The 11,822-nt window shown below is 43.1% G+C and overlaps 1 protein-coding gene across 4 annotated transcripts; it reads right to left on the bottom strand.

The window, feature by feature from the left end:
* Positions 1-608: 608 nt before the first annotated feature.
* COQ7 (coenzyme Q7, hydroxylase) lies at positions 609-10,467 on the bottom strand. 4 transcript variants are annotated; one of them, XM_007188319.3, is made up of 6 exons: positions 10,314-10,467; positions 4,635-4,813; positions 3,349-3,463; positions 2,339-2,475; positions 1,274-1,342; positions 609-835 (listed from the first exon to the last, which is right to left on the bottom strand). In XM_007188319.3, the coding sequence occupies exons 1-6, from the start codon at positions 10,384-10,386 to the stop codon at positions 758-760; spliced, it is 651 nt and encodes a 216-aa protein (XP_007188381.1). In that variant the 5' UTR covers positions 10,387-10,467; the 3' UTR covers positions 609-757. The 4 variants fall into 4 exon arrangements, with proteins under 4 accessions (XP_007188381.1, XP_007188384.1, XP_007188382.1 ...); XM_007188322.3 differs by lacking the exon at positions 10,314-10,467 and adding an exon at positions 10,162-10,261; XM_007188320.2 differs by lacking the exon at positions 10,314-10,467 and adding an exon at positions 10,030-10,171.
* Between the last annotated feature and the right edge of the window lie 1,355 nt (positions 10,468-11,822).

The following is an 11,822-nucleotide window of genomic DNA, read 5'->3' as shown; positions in this document are numbered from 1 at the left end:
AATCGCCTGGGAGCTTTCGAAACCATTCTGATCCTGGGCCCCACCCTAATTCAGTCAGAATTTTTTCTTCACAACCTGAAAAATTCTAAAATGCTCTTCAGGACATTCTAATGTGCAGCCAGAGAAAAGAATACCACTGATCTAGGTTTTTAAAATAAATTATTTAACAATTTGCAAATCATAAAAGATTTCAACAAAGTATGAAAATTATAGTCCGTTTTGGTCCATTCTTTTGGGAACAGACCTAAAGGAAATGATTATAATTCAACTTCACAAATAATCCACAATTTAGTATATTCTCTGATGGAAGTAACCTGCCCTAAACCCACAATTCACAATAAAAACAATGTCAGTCAGTCTTCCGCTTACCTGATGGGCTCAGCAGTCTTGCTTGGTCAATCTTAAACATCACTGTGTTTTAAATTACTTTGTGTTACCAGTAAACTCACTTTTTTTTCTCTTGAAGATTTCTGTTACTTTCTTAATGATTCATTCTTAATGCTTTAGGAAAAAATTGACTACAGACCAAACAAGGACCAGCTTCATTTGCTGTAATCTGAACACACCTGGTGAACTGTCAGCCTTATGGCCATAAAGCAGCACAGAGAAAAATCAAAACTGGAGAATTTTATTAACAAAAAAACCTCTCGCAGTTTATTAACAAATTCACAGAACAGTAACTGTACGTTTCCTTTTCTGCCACTGTCACTTGTTAAATTACTATCATCGTTTATACACAAGGAAAAGTGGACATACTTTACAGTCTTTCTGATAAATATATTGCCACGCTGCATCCAGCCTGGATAACGCTCTTCAGAACTGCGTACGCTGGAGCCTGTTAAAAACAACAACAATAAGCAAACCAAAGAAACCTGTTCTACATTCACCTTCAGTTGTAAGGTACAGGCCTGGCATGGCAGGGTTGGGACTTCTCTGGATAAGCAATAAGATCTAAGAAACAATTTATTTTAATTGGGGGAAAAAAAAAACCTATTCAAAAGATTGGAATGCCTCTGCTGCAGCCAAAACATTTGACCCAACCGTTTCTCACCTGAAAGGGAGAAAGTGCTGGGTAAAAGGATAAGGAAGAGAAGCAAGAAATAAGATTCCCAGCTGGGAGCAAGGCATTTGCTGGCTTTCTGTCAAGCAATGTATTGGTTCTCTTTGTCTGACAGCCACTTTGTATCTTTCTGGGAACAGAAACCTTCCCATCCCTCATCCTTCCAAATAAGGTGCCACCACAAGCAAACAGTAAATAAACGGGGGTCCCCACCAGTTCTGCGTCATGTTCGAGGCCTATGTCATGGTGCTCAAGCTCTTCATCCCGAAATTTCCTTATCACCTGATTAAGGAAAGAGAAATGGAAGCAAGTCAGCCTACCAGCTCCCTGCTGTTCTGACTTATTTTGGAGGCTAAAGCCTCATATTATCATCTAAGACACAGGTAGGCAAACTTTTCCTACAAAGGGCCAGAGTCAGTACTTCAAGCTTTTTGGGCTGTAAGGTTCCTGTCACAACAACTCAACTCTTCCTTCCATCGTAGAGGGGACAGCAGCCATGGACATGTAGACAGATGGGTGCAGCTGTGTTCCAACAAAACTTTATTTACAGAAACAGGTGGTTGGCAACTGACTTAGCTTCAAAAAAAATTAAACAGTTCCCTTATTTGCTGTAGAAAATTTCTGAGGATATTTATTTATTTATTTATTATTCTGAGGATATTCATTTATTTAATCTGAAGGGTTTGTACTCATGGCATTTGCTCAGAATCTATCAATGATCCGGAAGTAGAGAGAATACAGGTCTGGGCTCAGGAAACACGGGTTTCAGTCCCAGCTCTGCCCAAGCACGTGACAGGGCACACGGCTTCAGCTGCCTCAGTTTGCTTGCTTTTAAAATGAGGTGCTGGGCTTCCCTGGTGGCGCAGTGGTTGGGGGTCTGCCTGCCAACGCAGGGGACACGGGTTCGAGCCCTGGTCTGGGAGGATCCCGCATGCTGCGGAGCGGCTGGGCCCGTGAGCCACAATTACTGAGCCTGCGCGTCTGGAGCCTGTGCTCCGCAACGAGGGAGGCCGCGATGGTGAGAGGCCCGCGCACCGCGGTGAAGAGTGGCCCCCACTTGCCACAACTGGAGAAGGCCCTCGCACAGAAACGAAGACCCAGCACAGCCATAAATAAATAAATAATTTTTTTAAAAAATAAAATAAAATAAAATAAAATGAGGTGCTGCCCTAGGTTTCTGAGGCGTCGCTATTCCCTAACACTCTATTTTGTTCCTCTTACCAAACTGCGTATCTGCCCTTCCCCCCCAGCAGCCCCTTCCAGAGCACAGTCAAATACCTGAAGAAGCTGTTCATATTTTTCAGGCTCCTCCATCAGCATCCGGATCTGGTTGTTGTAGTGGTGTGCTATGGACTCTTCCACAGCAACTGTGCAGGCCATTGCGCCCTCCTTCCCAAGCAGGGCAGTTCCCGCACCTGGAATTGTCAGATCCAGAAGGCAAAGGATGGGGCTGATACCACTGGGGATGGAGATCAGCTGCGGTCAGGGTTTGTCACCTTGGCTCCCTGGACTCTGGGGCTGGATAATTCCTTGTCGTGGGGGAATGTCCTGAACACTGTGGGCTGTTTAGCAGCATCCCTGGCCTTTACCCACTAGGTGCCAGTGGCATCCCCAGTTGTGACAACCAAAAATGTCTTTAGATGTTGCCAAGCATCCTCAGGAGCAACTTGCCACCCTTGAAAACCATGGTTTTCGGTGGTACCAGATCACAGTGTTAAACCCTGAATCACATAGTAAGAATGTCCTTTTTTCAATGCTTTTTCTAACCTTCCGATTATGGCAGGACGAGTCTTCACTGAGGGTGAGTGTGTTTTAGGTTCCTCTATACCACATTCCCCCCGCCACCCTTCTCTTTTTGGCCGTGCCTCGTGGCTTGTGGGATCTTAGTTCCCCGACCAGGGATTGAACCCAGGCTCTCGGCAGTGAAAGCACCAAGTCCTAACCACTGGACCACCAGGGAATTCCCTGACTCTCCCTTTTTAGAAGTGAGCAGATCTCAGGTTTAGAACGTTCATCAGGGAACATCATCTGGCTACAACTGAATTGCTCTAGCTTTTTTCCTCTCTGTTGTATTTATTTTCACTGTACCTTCTATTTATAAAAGTACTGATTTTAAGATTCTATCTTAAATAAGTGTAAGCAAAAAAAAGTCAATTTAACTTCAGAAAAATATTAAGTAAATTAAAAGGTTGTAAGAGGACACAGCAAGAATTGTAGAAGTGGTTATTTAATGATTCAATCATCCCAAATCCCTAAGCTCACATAGGCTCTTCTGGACAGACACATACCCAGTGCAAAGCCCACCACATTCCAAAAGGGCATCAGAATGGTTGGCCGCACCCTGAATGCAACCATCAACTCATTGAACTTTTTCAAGTGGTCCTTTTCTTGATCCCACATTTTCTGTAAGAAACATAAAAACAAAGACATGCAAGCATTCCACAGAGACCGCCTGCTATACACCAAGGAAACTAATGCCCTGCCCATGTGGGGTAAAGGAAGCAAAATGGGGAAAATGATGAGAACTGCTATTTCTCCCAGTCCCCTTGAATCATCGAAGAAAAACCCTAAACATCAGACTACGGAGAAGAGAGTGACAGCAAACCAAGAGAAGCACCTGTTATCTTAATTCCAGACAAGCGGATCCCGAACCATGGTGCCAGAAGAAGCTCCTCAGACCCACAATGCGCCTATTCAAGGACAAGAGTGCACACCCAAAAGAAATGAGATGTTTAGCCCATTTCAAAATTAGAAGGGCAGAATATTACCTTTTATATAAGTTCCTTTCAGACAGCCAGAAATGTAAGTATCATTTACATCAAAGAAAAAAGGGAGAATGATTATAAGAGCTAACACTTAAGAGTATGTCCTACAGCCAAGCGCTGTCAAATAGCTTTACATACGTAATTAACTTAATCTGCACAACTGCTTTGTGAAGGACAAACTATTATTAACCTCATTTTACAGATGAAGAAAGTGAGGTACAGAGAGGTTAAGTAACTTGCCCAAGGGCTCAGAGCAGGCAATTTAACATGTGCTAAGTGTCTATTACATGCCAGGCATGGTATCAGCCACTCTACACCAGCTCATTTATTCTTCACCAAAACCTAATGAGGTGTTTGTTATCAGCTCATTTTGCAGATACGGAAATGGAGAGGTCATGTGACTTCCCCCAGGTCACACTGGGAGAGAGCTGGAATGTGAACCTTGGTCTGTGAGACTATAAAGCCCAGGCCCGCCCGTCTGCCTCTCAGTATAAAATATAAAATATCTCCACTGGCCGCCACTATGGGCGGGACCACAACGTCTCACAACTGGCGCTTTTACTTAACGCTATGACTCTCAGCCCTTTTTTATTGCCCGCACCGCCCCCCACAAGACATTTTAACACTACAGATATACTATACGTGTTTATGTACTAAATGTATGTGCTTGATAAAAAAAGAATAATATGCTTTTTACTCCTCCACCCCCACCTGCACAACCAATTCTTGCTTGCCTGGGGACAACAGTATCTCCCTTGAGAAGGCATGACCCAATGCGGTTCATTACTCAGAGATAAAGAGGCGCCCACCTGAATGACTGGCCCGACGCTCGTCCGACCCAGGACGGCCATCTGCCCTGCGTAGATGCGGTTCGCTCCATATTCACCTGCATGATCCACCCGGATTATTCGATCCACGGCTGCCCGATTGATACTGTCTAAGGTCATTCCCGAACTGCAAAATCTGACGCTGATTCTTCTTCCATAAGCTGCAACGCAAGTGTTTATTCTCCATTACTCTCAGGTAAAACTGAGATGTTTCCTTCATAGACAGAAGAAAGAGGCACCTTAGAGCGAAGGTCACAAATAAGCTCCCCAGAGGTTGGGTACGCCCACAGGTGTATTCTGTTTAACCTGCAATGGTTTTTGTTTTTTAAAGTGAATTAGTTACCAACATTTAAAACATGGAAGATTTTAACTAAAGATCTGGACTCTGGCTTCAATCCAAGTGTATGATGATCTAGAAATACTGATCCTGTCTTCTCACCAGGCAGTTAACACAGTAGCCGCCTCTAGATGGGCACGGTTCTCCAGTTCACCCACACGTCCCGGCTTGCTCCTTCCCAACCCTGGCTGCACAGACCCCCTAGGGAGCTCTCCAAAGCATGGACGCTCCTCCCCAGTTGATCTCTGGGAGGGGGCCACTGATGGTTTTGAAAAGTTCTGTGCACAAATCCTCTCAGCAGCCAAGGTGACGGAACTGTAGATTTAATTTCGCTTAAAAATATCCGTACCCGTGGGCATCTGACTTTGAGAATTTAGCCTTAGAGCTTAGGTTTCATCTCATTACTGTACTTAATTCAACTGAACTCTTCTTGCTTTCAAAATGTAAATTCTTCAGGATAGATTAGATTTTGTCTTTTAAAAAAACCTCCAAACAGTAACACCTTGACTGTAATCTCTGAGGCTTACATTAGGGCATTCCCAAAGTTCTCTCCCCTCAGAGAAGAGTTTTGTAACATGTTTAGATGTATAAGGTGTTATCAACTCATTTTGCAGATGTGGAAATACAGACTCAGAGAGACCATTTAGTTTGTAATGTGAACTTTGACCTGTATTGATATCATCTTGAGATGTGTTTCAAGGCTCTTATGTATGACTACTGTGTGTTTAATAGATATTTCTTTTCATTTAGGCTAACTTGAACACCCACACAATGTGCAGAAAGTTTCATTTTGGATACATCTATAGTTTTAGTTTTTTTTCCCATTAAAAAAGGCTTGAGTGCTTTGGACACAGTGATGGGGTAGGCCTGATGAAATTTGAGGGGGTTCTGCATTTGAACTTTTCAGGCAGGGGATTTTAAATGACTAACTCTAAACAAAGGAGCAGGGGATATTAGGGGTCCAAAGCATGGTGACCCAGCTTTAATCCAGTCTTTCATATAACCTGCTCCATCTCACCGAGCATATTTGACTCAAGAAACTGGATGGAGTCCAAGTTCTGCCAGGTGTAAGGTACCACTCAGATCTGTGCCAGCAGACAGTGGGTCACTGTGGTCCGTGGCCATGTTCTTATGTGGAGAACAATTTGAGACATTTGACAAAGTCAAGGTAACTTGTCTCAAGTTTTTGCCTCCAAGTCCAAGGACTGGTGCTTCCATTGGTCTGGCCTCCTTATAGAAAGATGGGGCCCCAAAATTAAAATTGAAAACGATGAGATGACTCTATTTTTTAAAGTAATCTTGTTTGCTTGTTCTTTTATTTGTTACTCCCACCCAGAAATGTGTTAATGGGAAAGAACTTTAAAGACTACTCAATACTCTTTTTTTTTGGCCTCTCCCCATGGCTTGCGGGATCTTAGTTCCCCGACCAGGGATTGAACCCAGGCCCTCGGTAGTGAAAGCGCCAAGTCCTAACCATTGGACCACTGGGAAATCCCTCAATACTCATTTTTAAGAAACCATTTACTGAGAAATAGCAAGGGGCTGAGTGCATAGGATGAGCGTGAGTTCAAACGCACAGCTGACTTCTGATGGGTAGAATTATATTTCTATTAAAAACATACTTGAATTTTCCCTAGCACTGCAACACTCTTCCAGATTCAGGCACCTAATCAATGCTTTTTGGGAGTATGTGTGGAGGGTGGGGTATTGTAATATTTGCTATTTCTATCTTTTCATAATCTCTGCAAGGTGTCTTTAAAAAGTATGGGATAGATACTCTTGGATTGGAAAAATTAATATTATTTAAATGGCCAAACTACCCAGAACAATCTACAGACTTAATGTGATCCCTATCAAATTACCCACGACAATTTTCACAGATCTAGAACGAATAATCCTAAAATTTATATGGAACCATAAACGACCCAGAATTGCCAAAGCAATCCTGAGGAAAAAGAACACAGCTGGTGGCATAACCCTCCCAGACTTCAGACAATATTACAAGGCTACAGTAATCAAAACAGTGTTGTGTTGGCACAAAAACAGACATATGGATCAATGGAATAGAATAGAGAGCCCAGAAATAAACCCACACATCTACGGCCAATTAATCTTTGCCAATTAATATACAATGGAGAAAAGACAGTCTCTTCAGCAAGTGGTGTTGGGAAAGCTGGACAGCCAAATGTAAATCAATGCAGTTAGAACACACCCTCACACCATACACAAAAACCAACTCAAACTGGCTTAAAAGCTTAAATATTAAGACACGACACCATAAAACTCCTAGAAGAGAACATAGGCAAAACACTCTCAGACATAAATCACACCAATGTTTTCTTAGGTCAGTCTCCCAAGGCAATAGAAATAAAAGCAAAAATAAACAATGGGACCTAATCAAACTTATAAGCTTTTGCACAGCAAAGGAAACCACAAACAAAGTGAAAAGACAACCTGCGGACTGGGAGAAAATATTTGCAAACGATGCAACCAACAAGGGCTTAATTTCCAAAATATACAAACAGCTCATACAACTCAGTAACAAAAAAACAAACAACCCAATCAAAAAATGGGCGGAAGACTTAAACAGACATTTCTCCAAAGAAGACAAACAGCTGGCCAACAGACACATGAAAAGATGCTCAACATTGCTTATTAGAAAAATGCAAATCAAAACTACAATGAGGTACCACCTCACAGCCGTCAGAATGGCCATTAAAAAGTCTACAAATAACAAATGCTGGAGAGGGTGTGGAGAAAAGGGAACCCTCCTACACTGTTGGTGGGAATGTAAACTGGTGTGGCCACTAGGGAGAACAATATGGAGGTTCCTCAAAAAACTAAAAACAGAGTTGCCATATGATCCAGCAATCCCACTCCTGGGCATATATCTGGACAAAACTCTAATTCGAAAAGATACATGCACCCCAATGTTCACAGAAGCACTATTTACAATTGCCAAGACATGGAAGCAACCTAAATGCCCATCGACAGATGAATGGATAAAGAAGATGTGGTCTATCTACCTATAAACACACACACACACACACACACACACACACACACACATACACACAATGGAATACTCTTCAGCCATAAAAAAGAGTGAAATAATGCCATTTGTAGCAACATGGATGGACCTAGAGATTATCATACTAAGTGATGTAAGACAGAGAAAGACAAATACCATATGCTATCACTTATATGTGGAATCTAAAATGTGAACTTATTAAGAAATTAACAAATGAACTTATTTAAGAAACAGACTCACAGACATAGAAAACAAACTTATGGTGACCAAAGGGGAAAGGGGGTGGTGGAGGGATAAATTAGGAGTTTTGGATTAGCATATACAAACTACTATATATAAAATAAACAACAAGGTCCTACTATATAGCACAAGGAACTATAGTCAATATCCTGTAATAAACCATAATGGAAAAGGGAAAAAAATGTACAGTATGGATCACAGATGGGGCACAGAGCTAGAGCCAGAAAATACGTACTCTGTCTCTAACAGAGACCTTAGACAATTCAGAATTGCCATTTCTTACATATAAAATTGGGAATGGGGCTTCCCTGGTGGCGCAGCGGTTGAGAATCTGCCTGCCAATGCAGGGGACACAGGTTCAAGCCCTGGTCTGGGAAGATCCCACGTGCCGCGGAGCAACTAGGCCCGTGAGCCACAACTACTGAGCCTGCGCATCTGGAGCCTGTGCTCCGCAACAAGAGAGGCCGCGATAGTGAGAGGCCCCGCGCACCGCGATGAAGAGTGGCCCCCGCTTGCCACAACTAGAGAAAGCCCTCGCACAGAAACGAAGACCCAACACAGCCAAAAATAAATAAATTTAAAAAAAAAAAAAAATTGGGAATGATCAGGTTATTTCCTTTTTAAGGGAAAACACGCAATAATAAAACTTTTCTTACTGAGTTATCATGAAGGTAAAATGAGATACAGGAAGCAAAGTAACTCTTTAAATCTAAAAGAATGATTCTTATTCTGGTATTGGCTCAACTAAGGAGCATTAAAAATCATGTTCAACAGTCCTCTGAGTTTTGCCTGCATTGTCACACACTTTAAAATAAAATCGAGAAATAATAAAATTGAGGCCCAGTGCTAGAAGCTCTCAAATGCATCATTTTATATTCATGTTTTCCCAAAATGTGAAACACATACCTATGATGGTACCTAGGAGATTTCATGTGGTTTATGGGAAGACCTTAAGTGGCTATGAACATGCATTAAATAACACCCATGTTTTTTAGCGAGAGTTATTCTCTTCCAACTCTTTTGTCTTCATCAAGGAGATTGTCTCAGTTTACAGCTGACGCATCTTAAACATCTTCCTAACACTTGCTAACCTCCCTTTCTTACCAGAAAGAAAGACGATCTTGGGTTCAAGCCTTGGTAGGCAACAGTATCTAATACAATAACTTCTTGTTTTCAGCGTATTTACCTTTTATGATTACTTTTCTTGGGACAGGCGATACTGGTTTTCCGTTTACCATAAGGATCTAGTTTCCGTGAAATTACTTAATTTAAAAATGGGACACGGTTTAGGAAAAAAAGAAAACCTTTAGTAATCAAAATACAAGTGGTATTGCTATAAGGCAAAAGTCGTGAAGGTGGTACACGAATGATTTAACTTTGAGAAAATGACCTCACAATTTTCTGAGGCAGCTCGGATGAAATGAGGAAAGGAGGAGCCAGGATCCAAGCCCAAGTCTCCCTACTCCCAATTCAATGCTCCTTCCAATACCCTGGTGCCTCTCAAACTTGCAAATGCACACGAATCATTCGAAGGTCTTGTTAAAATACAGACGTAGCGATCCAGTAGGTCAGGGGAGGGACCTGAGAATCCGCGTTTCTAACAAGCTCCGGGGTGAGGGGTGGAGGTGTCGGGGGCAAGCGGACGCTGCTGGTCGTAGGACCACCTACGAGGCCCTGAGCAAAGGCTACAAGGAGGACACCCCCCACCCCCCCGGGACACTAAACTTTTAAGGTCCCCAACTGTCCTCAGTCCGGAACGCCGACCACACCTGCAGTGACGTCACGTAACAGGTGCGCAATTAGGTCATCCCCAATGCGCCGACCCGGAACCGGCGCTCCAGACGGTTACTGCGGAAAACCACCCTACTTCCCGCCCGGCGGACCCGCGGCGCACTACTGGCCTAGCCCCGCTTTTCCAGCCGCTCAGTCGCGCTCCGTCGCAGCCCTGTGACGTAGTGAACGTCTCCCCCGTGACCTCTCCGACCCAAGCCTCAGGAGAAAATTCCCTGGCTCGCCGGCACGGGTCGGGGCCACGATCATGCTCCCCCTTTACCTGACAGGGACCTCGGGGCGCCCATGCGCAGCTGCCACAGGCAACAAGCCGCCGCCGCCCGGACACAACTCATTGCTGCGCCAACAGGGGAACCACTCCCTGAACGGAGCAAACGTGCCCTTGACGCAGACTGATGACGCACGGCCGACGTAAGGCAGATACGACCCGCTCTTGCCTCGGTGGAAACGCCCTGGGCCACCTGCTTCCACTCGATTGGTTGGAAACGTCAAATGAAAAGATTCTATTGGATGCGATCACCATCAATCACTCAGGAGACCGACCGGGAAACGGGTTGCCATGGAGATGAGAATGCTAAATTGTTCTTTCAAAGATCCCGACGGGGTAAAGATTACTCACCTCAGTTCCCGGGAAAGAGGACCATGAAGGAATTGTTTACTGGCATAGCCATTGTATTTTATGCTTTACCAATATAGGAGATTCTTCTCTATTTGTAACCACTTTAAAATAGTAGAAATTACATTCTGAAATTCACCACATGGTCATTAGTGTTATCTCTAGGTATTGGGGTTGACATACTAAATTTCTTCCTACTCCTTTTCTCTATTTTTAGGTTTTCTACAGAGAATATGTATTATTGCTATTATTATTTCCATTTTACTGTTAGTGAGAACGTACATTGGCGCAAATTGGTTTCTTAAGGGGAGGGTTGGGAAGGGAAGATTTAGCAACATATTTCTTACTTTTAAGTCTATATCCAATCTGTCAATGTAGACTCATCAATTGTAACAAATGTATCACTCTGGTGGGGGAGTCGGTGCATGTGTGGAGGCAGGGGGTATATGGGAAATCTCTGTACCTTCCTCAATTTTGCTGTGAACCTAAAACTGCTGTAAAAAAAATAAAGTCTTAAGAAAAAAAATTTGGACACTTTAAAAAATGCATATCCACTGATACAACAATCCTACTTCTAGGGATCTATGGAACAGAAATAATTTTTCGAATGTGTAATGTATATGAGGGCAAAAAATCAAAGGTGCATACCTGAAAGGATGTACAGTAAAACGTTTAATAATGGTAACTTCAAGGGGTTGGGATAGTGAGAAGGGGGCTTTCATTTTTTACTTTACACCCTTGGATTATACATCTTTTTTTTAATATATATACCTCTGTATTGGAGTATAATTGCTTCACAATGCTGTGTTAATTTCTGTTGTACAACAAAGTGAATCAGCCATATGCATACATATATCCCCATATCCCCTCCCTCCCACCCTCCCTATTCCACCCCTCTAGGTCGTCGCAAAGCACTGAGCTGATCTCCCTGTGCTATGCGGCTGCTTCCCACTAGCTATCTTACGTTTGGAAGTGTATATGTGTCGATGCTACTCTCACTTCACCCCAGCTTCCCCCTCCCCCAGCCCCCCGTCCTCAAGTCCACTCTCTATGTCTGTGTCTTTATTCCTGCCCTGCCACTAGGTTCATCACTACCATTTATTTTTAATTCCATACATATGCGTTAGCATACGGTATTTGTTTTTCTTTCTAACT

Source organism: Balaenoptera acutorostrata, chromosome 15, assembly GCF_949987535.1.
Source record: "Balaenoptera acutorostrata chromosome 15, mBalAcu1.1, whole genome shotgun sequence".
Classification (NCBI taxonomy): Eukaryota; Metazoa; Chordata; class Mammalia; order Artiodactyla; family Balaenopteridae; genus Balaenoptera; species Balaenoptera acutorostrata.
The sequence above is the reverse complement of the archived record's forward strand: the minus strand, read 5'-3'. Positions and strand labels throughout refer to the sequence as shown.